This window comes from Crocuta crocuta, unplaced genomic scaffold (assembly GCF_008692635.1).
Source record: "Crocuta crocuta isolate KB4526 unplaced genomic scaffold, BGI_CrCroc_1.0 scaffold216, whole genome shotgun sequence".
Classification (NCBI taxonomy): Eukaryota; Metazoa; Chordata; class Mammalia; order Carnivora; family Hyaenidae; genus Crocuta; species Crocuta crocuta.
This window is the reverse complement of record NW_027531504.1, coordinates 2,336,331-2,349,622: the sequence shown is the minus strand read 5'-3', so window position 1 is coordinate 2,349,622 and position 13,292 is coordinate 2,336,331. Positions and strand designations below refer to the sequence as shown.

General features: G+C 33.2%; 1 protein-coding gene across 5 annotated transcripts in view; it reads right to left on the bottom strand.

Annotated features, from left to right (window-relative positions):
- ANKS1B (ankyrin repeat and sterile alpha motif domain containing 1B) overlaps nt 1–13,292 on the bottom strand; it is a 1,065,677-nt gene that overhangs the window by 869,023 nt on the left and 183,362 nt on the right. For all 5 annotated transcript variants that reach the window (XM_077772139.1, XM_077772140.1, XM_077772141.1 and 2 more), the window contains exons 5-8: nt 8,966–9,041; nt 6,724–6,825; nt 1,938–2,051; nt 823–989 (exon numbers count right to left, since the gene is read on the bottom strand). In XM_077772139.1, the coding sequence (XP_077628265.1) occupies nt 823–989; nt 1,938–2,051; nt 6,724–6,825; nt 8,966–9,041 (459 nt within the window). The remainder of the gene's footprint in view (nt 1–822; nt 990–1,937; nt 2,052–6,723; nt 6,826–8,965; nt 9,042–13,292) is intronic.

The following is a 13,292-nucleotide window of genomic DNA, read 5'->3' as shown; positions in this document are numbered from 1 at the left end:
AGTTACTATACTTGGCAATAATTTTAGTTTTCATAAATAATATGACATACTTAACACAATCCACTCTTACTAGCTTTTGAAGAAAGCATTATGTTTATATAACAAATTAAGCTCTAAAAGTGAGTGAAGATTTAATGTTATAATAATGCATTTTCTTTAATACCAGTACACTCTATAAATTCTACCTCCATATGACACAAAATGGGTATACAAATCTTAATTTTAAACTGATTGATTCTCTACAGTTTTTCTTGCTTTTGTGTTAATATAGAAATCCAAATGATCAAGAATCTCTAACTCATGATTTAGATTCTGAGCTTGTAGGCTGCATAAGGGATTTGCGTAAGATTATAAAAATATGGAGGTCAAACTTTCCACAATGTCTCTTTCCTACCATAACATAGAGAGTGACTGGAAAACATACACATATAGGCCAGCTCTGTCTTTCTTCAAGATGGGGTAGACTCAGTTCATAGAGAACATGGGGAAGAAAGACACAAGGAAGATTTTTTTTCTTTCTTTGTAAACCAATTGTCATCATGCCCAGTGAGACTAAAAGAATATAATCAAAGAAACTATGATTTCATGTGTTATGCTAGTCAACAGTAGCAAGATCATCACAAACTATAAGTGATTTATCAAAGCGTTCTTTCCTTTACACATGCAGTGAGAGTAAAACACCAATGAACATCAGGAAAAGAGCAATTGGGAATTTGACATTTGACACTGGCAGAAGATAGGATAATGCACAAATCCCTTGCCTCTTAGATACACATTGAATTGGCAAGACAGACACATTGTCTTCTTTCCCCCCTTACTTACTACACTCTGGCTTCCATTTTTCCCAAGTTCTTCCTCTGAAATCTTGCTCAAATTATCTAAGTAGTGGTCTGATATTGTGTGGCACAAATCTTCAAAAGAATAATCCTTTTCTTGACAGAGTTTTATTTCATCCAAGAGTTTTGATAATTCTCCAGTCACAGTTTCACCTATAAGAAGACAGTAATTCAAAGTTTCGAGAAAGGCTACTGCTAAAACTTCCTAGTAACTAATAAAAATATGACTAGTAGAGTGATAGAACTCATGACAAACAAGATTAAGTAAATCAGAAAATATTATGATGAAAACAAGGTACTAAACTATAATTAATGCAAGAATTAAATTAAAAGATAAGGAGAAATTCCAATTTTGCCTATTACTATTCTGTTTCAAATTAGAAATAAATATTAATGATCCATTTACACATAGTACATAAAAACATCTGGAATTACAATTCCTAAAGTTTCATTCACTCTATCATTTAATCCTCAATAATCTTTCATATGATAGATTTCATTCAACAACTCATTAATAAATTTTTAATGGTGCTGGGAACCTACTTCCTAGGTTCAACTAAAAGAAACAGAATGTATTTAGATAAATAATTACATAAATAATAAACTAAAATTATGCTATGTGACATAAAGGAAAAACACAGAAAGAACAGATAAATATTATGCATCATCCGTCAGAACATGAATATTTTGTAGGTTGCATGCAAATATGCATTTTCTAATCATTCTCAGAAAGGTACTTTATAGTTATAATTTCTCCCAGGAAAAAAAAAACTCCAGCTGTTATAATCCAGATATCAATATTTTTATTCTGCATTAAAAATACATTTTGGAAAACAAATCTAGTGTGAAATATCTACTCCATGTAAACATCATGACAGCAGAGATTGCTAATTTTGCTCGCTACTGTGTCACGCCAAGAGTATGGCCTGACAAATAGAAGAGCTCAATAAACGCTGACTGAATAAATGGATAAAATATAAAGTATAAGATATAACTGACAAGACCTGAAATTTTCACATGTGTTGGGCTTTTTGCATATAGAACAAATTTGGACATAAAATGTCTACTATTATTTCAAGGGCTTTTTGATTAGCTACTCACTCTTAGTCTTTTGGGAAGGAGACTCAACAGGAGATGAAATATGTATTTCTTGTGTTGTATCTTCCTGTACATGTTCTTCAAGGGCTGCTGATCTTCCCACACCTTCTAAATATTCTGTGTATATAAGTTTTTGAAATTATATAGTCGAATTCATTTATTTTAAAATCAAAAACTAAACTTTATGTTTTACTTCTAGTGATCAGTTTTTCATTTATTTCCACATAGCTTAAATATATCCTAAGTTTTTAAAAGGACTTCAAAAATCCAAACAAACTGAAAGAACTTCATGATGAGCTATTAACTTAAATATTCTTAAATAAAATTTAAAAGATATTTTGGAAGAGACTCATAAACTCTTTTTATGAAAACTAAATTTGACACATTCTTTCCTTAAAAATAAATTCACCTGTTAAAGATAGAATAACACCCTCAGTTTCCTTAAATACATTCTACTTGAAGATTTAAAATCCTCTGAAATATGCTTTGAATAGACTTGATACCTAAACAGGAACACCAAATTCAATGGAACAACCACAACTAGTCAGGTAACATAAATGAATGAAGTTGTTTATGTTATAATGGTGTTTACTCTTGTAAGACAAGCATAATTGCACATTAAGCTTTATTTCCACAAATAAATAACATTCTCTCTCATTATTCTTGAAGTAATGTTTCACACCAGCCTATCTCTCAGTTTTCCAACTTTGATAAAGACATAATAAAATTAGAGCAGTCAAAATTTAAATATGGCACCCAACAGTGTTCTAAGTATTTAATATAAATTAACTCACTTGATCCTTATAAAACTATGACACTCTTACAACCTGTTTTAAAGATGACAACTCAAGGAGAAGGATTTTAATTTGGCCATGTTTATACAGCTAATAAGAGGCACAGCCATATAAACATGGGACAAGAAAACATCTCACTTTACTCTTAAGCATCTAAATGCAGGGATAAATGTCAATGAATATTCAGCCTCTAGATCACAGAGAAAACAGAAAGCATGTGGAGAATGATTAACCAGAAAGTAGGTGCCTCATCCAAAGTTTGACAGTCAAGTAAAATAAAAGCCTGCATTTTTTGAGAAGCCAACAAAACTCTGAAGTTTTAGCTAAAACCCTAGATTTTTAACTGTTGAAAGCCAATTCAATTTTTATGGAAACACAGTGTAGGCCAAACATCTTTAATCTAAACAAAATAAATCTGCTATCTGCCAAAAGCAATCAGCTCACAGTGGCTAGTTTGTAGTCTCCATCTAAATGATTGAATCAACTGATCTCTTTATTCAGAAGGAATATTTTTCTTAAAATCTACTTAAGAAAGTTTATGTTCTCATTCTAAACAATTGTGTCTTTATACCATCCAAACAGTTTCTACCTAAGGGCGTTTGTACTAGGCAAATTCTACTAGGAAAAGAAAGCAACCTATAGAATTCTATCCTTAAAATTTTTGACCAAGTGCAGTAATTATGTAAAGTGAATTCCTCCTCCAGGACATAAATAGTAATTTTATCTACTCTAGATTGGCTTTACTGAAATAACAAACTTTGTCATAAAGTTTAAAATGTACCACTGATTTGCGACCCAGGAATTCAAAGAATATAGATAATATATTCACATTCTAAAATCTGCCAATAATTTTAAAAATTCGAAGCTGTAGCATATACCCTATCACAAGTTGGCATACCTAATGAATCTTGACTATTTAAGAGAATACAGATAGTTAGCTCCTATGTAATAACACTTCCATTTAAGTTAAATCAATGCAGTAAATGTCTGTAATTATGTCATACCCTCTTTTTAGCAGATGACATTTATTTTGCTTTTCCCAAAAGACATAATATTCACAAGCCTCAGTGTTTTAAATTTAGTTAGAGACAAAAGTTCAATATGAAATATAAAATACCTCGACAGGGAAGAAAAAATGTTGTACACCATTCTTTTTACTTTTTTTAGCTTTCATTCAGTCTGACTTGAATAAATATGAGGAGCTATTCATATGTTTTCTGATTTATCTCTATATTCACCTGACTTGTAATTAAGTTATTTATTAATGAGACAATTGTAGGGGACTTCCCTTCCCTGAGAGGTTTTGAAGATCAAGAGAGAAGAGAGCATGAATGACCTCCTATAGCATGTCTATTCTTTTTATCCCTTTTGGCTTTTGTTGACTCCTGTATCTATGCATCACCTGCCTGACTTGGTTTTAATTCATTTATCTCTGTCAGGATAAGGCTGTTCTTCAGCTTCCCAACTGACATCCAATGAAACCATCCTGCCTTCCTCCCTTATTTACATTTGCCACCAAGCTGTAACAATCACCGCTGAGCAATGTAGAAGCTAACTGGAAAGGGTACAACAAACGTCTGTTTTTTGGTTTGGGGAATTTTGTTTTATTTTGTTATTTTGTTGTTGTTTTTAAGTAGGCTTAGCGCTGGGCACAGAGCCCAACACAGGGCTTGAACTCATGACCCTAAGCTCAAGACCTGAGCTGAGATCAAGAGTCAGTCAGATGCTTAAATGATTGAGCCACTCAAGTGCCCCAATGTCTGGGTTTTTAAGGGAATATACTACATGTCAGGTCTAATCACAAAGCATAAAGGGAAAGTATTTATGTTTTCATGTATTTATGTATTTATTTATTATTATTTTAAATTTATATCTAAGTTAGTGAGTACAAGAATGATTTTAGGAGTAGAATCCAGTGATTCATCCCCTACATATGACACCCAGTGCTCATCCCTCCTTAATGCCCCTTGTCCATTTAGCCCATCCCCCACCCACAACCCCTCCAGCAACCCTCAGTTTGTTCTCTATATTTGAGTCTCTTATGTTTTGTCTCCCTCCCTGTTTTTATATTATTTTTGCCTCCCTTCCCTTATGTTCATCTGTTTTGCACCTTAAATTCCACATATGAGTGATGTCATATGATATTTGTCTTTTTATGACTAATTTTGCTTAGCTAAATACACTCTAGTTCCATTCATGTTTTTGCAAATGGAAAGGTTTCATTCTTTTTGATTGCCAAGTAATACTCCATTGTGTGTGTATGTATGCATATATACGTGTGTGTGTGTATATCCATATCTTCTTTATCCATTCATTTGTTGAGCCCAAACGTTCAAAAACATAAAGTATTTAATTTACATTTTTAAATATAACTTATTGTCGAACTAGTTTCCATACAACACCCAGTGCTCATCCCAACAAGTGCCTTCCTGCATGCCCACCCTCTTTCCCTTCCCCCTACCTCCCCATCAACTTTCAGTTTGTTCTCAGTACTTATGAGTCTCTTATGGGTTGTCTCCCTCCCTCTCTATAACTCTTTTTTTTCCTTCCTCTACTCTGTGGTCTTCTAAGTTTCTCAAGATCTCCATGAGTGAAAACACATGGTATCTGTCTTTCTCTGACTGACTTATTTCACTTAGCATAATACCCTCCAGTTCCATCCACGTTGCTACAAATGGCCAGATTTCATTCTTTCTCATTGCCAAGTAGTATTCCATTGTATATATAAACCACATCTTCTTTATCCATTCTTCAGTTGATGGACATTTAGGCTCTTTCTATTATTTGGCTATTGTTCAAAGTGCCGCTATAAACACTGGGGTACATGTGCCCTATGCATCAGCACTCCTGTATCCCTTGGGTAAATTCCTAGCAGTGCTATTTCTGGGTCATAGGGTAGTTCTATTGTTAAGTTTTTGAGGAACTTCCATCGTTTTCCAGAGCAGCTGCACCAGTCTGCATTAAAGGGAAAGTATTTAAATCTAAATTTCATTAAAAGTTTTAGATCAAGTAAGGAAGTATATAATCCTACAAATAAAAAAGCAGTACCTACATAATGTCAAACCTTCAGGAGACATAATGCTGCATCTAACTACACAGGTACTTAAGTGACCCTTATCAAAAACAAAGGCTGGCAAGACCAAATCATCTTATACTCCAAGATTAGGGAGGAAACAATCTGTATTCTTCCAGTTAAGTACAATTTTTGTTGTTAACTCAACATTTACGTACCAGCTCTACCCCCTAGGATAGGATATATGAGTTTGAGCAAGTCAGCCTCTTGGGGCTTCAGTTTCCCTCATGTACAAAAAGGAGAATAATGATATCAGACCTACTTATCTGATAGAGTTATCGACAGACAAAATAAAAAATAAAAAAATCCCTGAAACTTCTTAAAGCATTATTCAAATGTAAGATAATGTTTTTATAATATCATCACTTTATAGCCTTATTATCTTCAAGTTCATAATTTCATATTTGCTATATGACTTAAAAAAAGACTTTTTAACATCAAATCACTGAAAAACTAGCTTTTCTTTTTTTTAAATTTATCTTTTTAAGTTTTATTGAGGTACAATTAACATACAACATTATATTAATTTCAAGTATACAACATTATTTGATATTTGTACATATTGCAAAATGATCAGCACAGTAAGTCTAGTTAACATCCACCACCATGCATACTTACACACTTTTTTCATGGAACGAGAACTTCTGAAATCTACTCTTGAATCAACTCTCAAATATGTAATACAGTATTACTAACTACAGTATTATTAACTATTAACCAAGCTGTACATCATACTGATTAGTTGAAAACAGAAATAAAACATTAAATGGTATTATAATTTAGTTTAAAGTCTACTAGGAAAAAAAGGTAAATAAGTTCACTCAAAAGCAAACATTAACTCAAAAACTCAAGAGAAAACTATGATAGATTTAATTTAATCTTAACTTTAAGGTAAACTCATCCATCATTCAATATTGTTTACCTTGTAAGAGTGTTGCAATCTGGAGAGATTTCTGAGATGGATGTTCTTTCAGAATGTCTAAGACAGTTCTACCTAAGCTATCCTTTATATTGGCATCAATTCCTGAAAGAAAAAGAAAAACCGACTAAATGTACTCCACTGAAGTGTCATCAGAAGATAATGTCAATATATAACTTCTCTAATATCAAACATATACAGATCAAGCACTGAAAGTGATTTTTAAAAAAAATTAAACCCTAGACATACACACACACACACACACACACACACACAAACACATGACTTTAGTAAGAAAGAAGGTGGCGGGGAGGAGGCCTCTGGGTGGCTCAGTCCATTAAGCCTCCAACTTCAGCTCAGGTCATGATCTTATGATTCGTGGGTTTGAGCCCCACATCGGGCTCTGTGTGAACCACTCAGAGTCTGGAGCCTGCTTCAGATTCTGTCTCCATCTCTCTCTGCCCCTCCCCTGCTCATTCTCTGTCACTAAGGAAGGAAGGAAGGAAGGAAGGAAGGAAGGAAGGAAGGGGAGATCTACTGTTACTAAAGATTAGGAACATTCTTGACAATGAATTAAGTCTTAAAGGACACTGACCCAATCATTAGGATTGGGGTTTTTTGTTGTTGTTGTTTTTTAATTTATTTTGAGAGAGGGAGAGCACACACACAAGTAGAGAGAAAGAGAGACAGAGAACCCCAAGAAGGCTCCTCACTGTACTGTCAGCAAAGAGTTCGACATAGGGCTCACAAACCATGAAACTGTTACCTGAGACTAAATCAAGTGTCAGACACTTAACCAACTGAGACACCCAGGTGCCCCTAGATTGTTTTTTAGAATTATAACCAGTTTGGATTAGAGCTATTTAAATGATACACTATCAAGCTGAAAAATACTATTGATCTATAATGTGAATTTCTAAAGTATAATGGTCCTGTGATTTATATATTCTGTATAATATGGTAAAAACATTTTAAACAATGATATATCATATGCATAATGTAACAATAATCTTAGAATACTTAAGTATTCACAAAAGTCGAAAAAGCATGATTATTTTGAACTATTGTCCAAATACTATTTGTCCAGCTACAAAGTCAAATATCTCATATTTATTTAAGTAAGATTATACTCAGTGTAAACAACACTCAATAATCTACCTGGTGAGAAAACTTCTTGAAATTTGTAATTAAAACAACTTTGGAATTATTCTAATTCTAAAAATATTTATTGTAATAAAGAACTTATATTAATGTAGCAAATAGCTTTCACTGCTGTCAAAAAAAGTTTATAAACTTTCTAAACATCTAACTGCAAACAAAGTCAGTTTTCAGAATCTGGCCTCACCTGTTAGTTTATTGTAATAAGATTATTAAGTATTTGCTTAAATTTGTGTAGAAATATGTGACCAGCACATATTGGTTTCCTATAACACGTTTATTATATCACTGTTACATGCCAAAATTAAATGTACATGAAATTTTCACTCAGTATAACTACAACCAAAATACTAGAGTCTACCAATGTTTTCCATTTTTTTTTTGCAGCAGAAAATAAATACATTAAATGTAGTCTGTAACAAAAAAGACTCACATCAATTGTTTACATGTATGAATTTATACCTATGTTTTTTGATCCTAAAATAAATCCAACCTCAGTTCCAATTTTATTGCATTTTATTCAGAATATAAATATGAAGACAAATAAGCCTACTTTGTTATTCCTTCAAAGCACTGCCTCTAAAAGATTCCCTTTAAATCACTGCACCTTACAAGCAATTTCAGCAACTACTCAGTTGATGAAATAACAAGGTGAATTTGATTTAAGGATAAGGAACATTATTCACCACAGTTTCCAATATAATAATCTAGAGAAATATTATGTTTTTGATAAACCAAGCAATTGTCATAATTTCATAAGGATCAGTTCCTCTCTCTTGTAGAAGGCAGAGAATTCCTTTTCCTTTTGGTAATTTCTCTAGTATATTTCAATGTGATTTAAAGTACGCAACTGTAAGTTCTAAAAGCTTTTTACTGACACGTCTGTTGAGCAAATTGCACATTTATATCCATTTTATCTAAATACTGAGGCTCAATTCTATGTGATATGCATACGTGTTTGCCATGTGGAGTAAAGGTAAAAAGTATAAAGGTGATTATGAAAGAATTATGCCATTTCCCTTTGTCTACTCCTGAAATAGAAATTGTATATTGTAGAATAAGCTCCATGGAGTATCACAATAGTTACCTGTTTCTAACAGAACTCTTACAACATCCACCTTTCCAAATAAAGCTGCTTCGTGAAGTGCACTCCCCTTTTCTGTCTGGAAAAATAAAAAGAAGAAAAGTAAAAAGAAAAAGGAAAAAGAGGAAGAAGCACAGTTGCATTAGGAATGCTTACAAGTTAGAAAAAATTCTGTGATTTTATGTATTTGTACATATTCTCTGTAATCTAAGCACACCCTGACAGAAAGGTACTATGAAATAAGAGATTCTAAGAACAAATTCCAAATGCTTGGATTTGCAAAACATCTTAACTTCTGAATAACCATTTGACCTTGTTATGTTGGGAAGTCACTCACCTGTTAGTTCTCAGGTGTAAAACAGGCAGAAATGTCTGTCTCACAAAGCTTGTGTGAGTCTCCAATGACTTCATTCAATTCATTGTATGTATTTATTGGAAACCAATTATATATACAATGTATATAAATATTAAACATCAATTACAGGCCAAGAATAGTTGAGGGGTGTTCTGAGGCATGGAAATATGATGCTGACCTTTGTACATTCACATTCTATTTCAGGAAACATGTATAAAGAAATACTTATGATCAATGAAATCTAAACAATTTAATATGGCTTACAAAACCCCATGATCTCCTGGCTTTCCTCTCCTCACCCTCTCCTGTCTACCCCAATTCTCCTCCAGACCTTGGAGGCATACTGAACTATTTCACAGTAGTGTCAGTCACTATTTTCTTCCCTAAGGATCTCAGAAGCTGATCCTTCTGCCTGGTGGGATCCAACCCTAGCCCTCTATCTCACTATCCCCCATCCACTAGTTCTCAATTTTCAGCATGAATTCGAATTCCTTACAGAGTTTGTCAAAAACCAGTTTTCTTGGCCCTACTTCCAGTTTCAGATTTAGCAGCCTGGGATGAGACCCAAGACTTTCCTTTTCTAATGAATTCCCAGATGACACTAAGGGTCTAGGGAGTACACTTTGAGAACAGCTCATCTGTATGTCAAAACTCAGCTTGAATATAATTTCATTTAAGAAGATATTGATGGCCTCAAGGTCTATTGCTTTTCCTGTGTATTCCATCTCAATCTAGTTTTTCCTAATCATAACACTTATACTACATTGTGTCATCAGACTGTCTATTTCCCTTAACAAACTATAAGTTTAGTGGAAATGTAGACCACATCTTTTTCTTCATTGTTGTATCTCCAATACGTACTAAAATACCTTGAAAATGTAGACATTTAAGAATTGTTTTGAGAGTGGAAGGTAAAAAGTGGGATGAAAACACCTTGGAAAAGAAAAATTTGTGAATAGTACAGGGAGAGATTGGGTTCTGCCTTAAGAGGATCAAGGAAAATTTTAAAGAAGCAACTTTCTGAGCTATATAAATATTAGGCATTTCTTTCACTTTTTTTCTTTTTCTCTCAACTTAATAAATGTCTACCAGGTCCTCCGTGTGCACACGTTGGTATGTTAAATTGAATAATGTCATTATGGTAATTCTGTCCCCTCGTACTAAAACTGATCTCTACTGTGGGATTCTAATCTCAATTCAAAGTAGAAATATCATTATAAAATTGTATATAATGTAAAAGCTTTGTTAATCAAAGAAATCCTATTGCATAATTAACCCACTCTAAAATGGTTTACAAATGCATTACTAAGGAAACTGGGAATCAATGTGATCTAAATTTATCTTTTAAAAAAGCATGATTGCAATATATTTGAATTATAATTTGACTGTCATGATATGTGTAGACACTAATAAAAATAGAAATAAAAATAATAATTTATAAAACTGTACAAAAGAAAAATAAACTATGGAAACTTATTCAGCTCCTTAAAAAATAATCTCAATATAGGGTACAAATACATTATTTTTTGATTCTCTGAAAAATACCCTTTGAAATAATCTAATTTTTTTTCACTCTCATTGTGTTTCTCAACCAACTTTCTGACTACTAATTTGATTTCCTTCCACTCTTCAAAAATTTTGGACTTTATGTTAGAAAAACTCTTTCTGGAATAGCATACTTAAATATTCTGAAAAATGAAACAAAATTTTAAGTACAGGGAAGAAAAGGAAAATAACAGAATTCCTCAGAGCCTGGGGAAGGGAAGTGGGGACAGAAACTATGAACCCAGGGCTTTAGTACTGAAGCAGGAAACAGGGAATCTGCCAATCCATGGCAGACTAAGTGCTTGGGCTTTAACCAGCTACTCAAGGTGCAGGAGGGCAGGAGACAAAGAAGCCCAAAAAAGCTGAGAAGATAGATCAAGGACTCCTGCAAAAATCTAAAACCCCTGGGGGCACATGGCTAGTTCAATGGTAGAGCATGCAACTCTTTATCTTGAGGTCATGAATTCCAGCTTCATGTTGGGCACAAAGCTTACTTTAAAAAAATAAGACCTAAAATCTGTAAAGAACAACATCCTTAGTTAAAAATGAAACAAAATAAAACAAAAAAATAAGATTAAATGTGTTGCACAGAGGGAGAAATTCAAAATTTCTATCTAGATCTTGGTTCTAAGTGGAGTACAGTAGTAGTAGAAATAACATCCTCCACCTAACAATTTCTAACCACAGCTCTGCCCTCACATGGTCTTGGGGACAAAATTACACAATCTCTGTGCTCCTCCAACTCTCCAATCCTGAGTGAAAAATGTAGAATAAAGTGATCTTGAGTTTGTAGCACCAAGGCAAATATAAATGCTTATTAACAGAAGCAGATACAAATCCACTGTGAAAATAATACACTTTAAACTCAGGCTCTGAGAGTTCCAACAGATCAAGCTCTAAGAAACACAAATTCAAAGTCAGAAATCACTGGCCATGAAAGAAAACAAGCCATGAGCAGAAATAAAACCTATAAAAACTTCACATGTTATGTGATGGTCAGCTACAGAATATAAAATATATACAAGATCAATAAGATGAAAGAACTAAAAGACGATATCAAATATAACTAGAGAACAAGAGGAGTATTAAAACTGACTAGATCTGAAATGAACTAAAAAGCACTTCTAGAAATCGAAAACATAATATTTTAAATAGAAATGTTTAATACAGATAAGGTACAGCTGGAAAAAAAAAGACTGAACTGGATGGTGAATTTATTTAAGTACATAATGCGATTCAAAGAAACATGAGACTGAAGATGTGAACCACCAAACAGAATAAAACTCAACATATGTCTAATCAGAGTTCTAGAAGGAGAGGGCAGGAATAAGTAATTCAATGACTAAAGGCTTTCCAGAACTGATGAGATACTAACATTCAATTCTGGGAATACCAAGCAAGATAAGTGAGAAGAATACATTGTAAACATATTATAGTGAAACTACAGAACACCAAAGATAAAGAGAATACCTTAAAAACATCCTAAGAGTAAAAATCAATTGTCTAAAAATAATAATCAGATCAACAGCTGGCTTCTCCACAAAAACAATAAAACCCGAAGAAAGTATATCTTCATGTGTCAAGAGAAAATAACTGCCAATCTAGCATTTTATAACCAGCCAAACTATCTTCTAAGAATGAGAGCAAAATAAAGACATTTTCAGACAGTGGTTACTACGTATCCTTAAAGAATTTCCATAGGATTTAATTCAGGAAGAAGGACGGGAGGTCCAAAAAGTAATGTTGAATAGAGAATGATTTAAGAGAAGGCTAAGTCTACACAAACTATTTAAAAATATAACAATAGAAGCACCTGGGTGGTTCAGTCAGTTAAGTGGCTGACTTCAGCTCAGGTCATGATCTAACCATTTGTGGGTTCAAGTCCCATGTCAGGCTCTGTGCTGACAGCTTAGAACCTGAAGCCTGCTTTAGATTCTGTGTCTCCTTCTCTCTCTGCTTGCCCCCACTCGCACTCTGTCTCTCAAAAATAAATGTTTAAAAAACTTTTTTTAAAAATAAAAATGTAACTATAATGTCTACTTTTTTGTACTAATTTGGTTTCCTAGATACTCTGATACAGTAGAGTGGGTGCTGTAGACACTGACATGGACTATTCTAGGAAATGAAATTATATAACCTTCACTATATATGATTCTACAAGAGAAAGCATATGTAAAAGACCTGAGTTCCAGTGACAGTTTGGCTTTCAGTTGCTACACAGCTTTAGGGAAATCACTTAATAACTCTGAAAATTCATATAGCTTGAAATAAAGAAAATATTAAAAATTTGCCAGGGTTACTGGGAGTGCTAAACAAAATAAACAACAAATAAGACTTAAAAAAACATTTTATTTACCTATAAAATAATGAATATTATCACTGCTGCTAAAAAAGCGATTAGAAAACTTATTTTTTTAAGTCTCAATGATT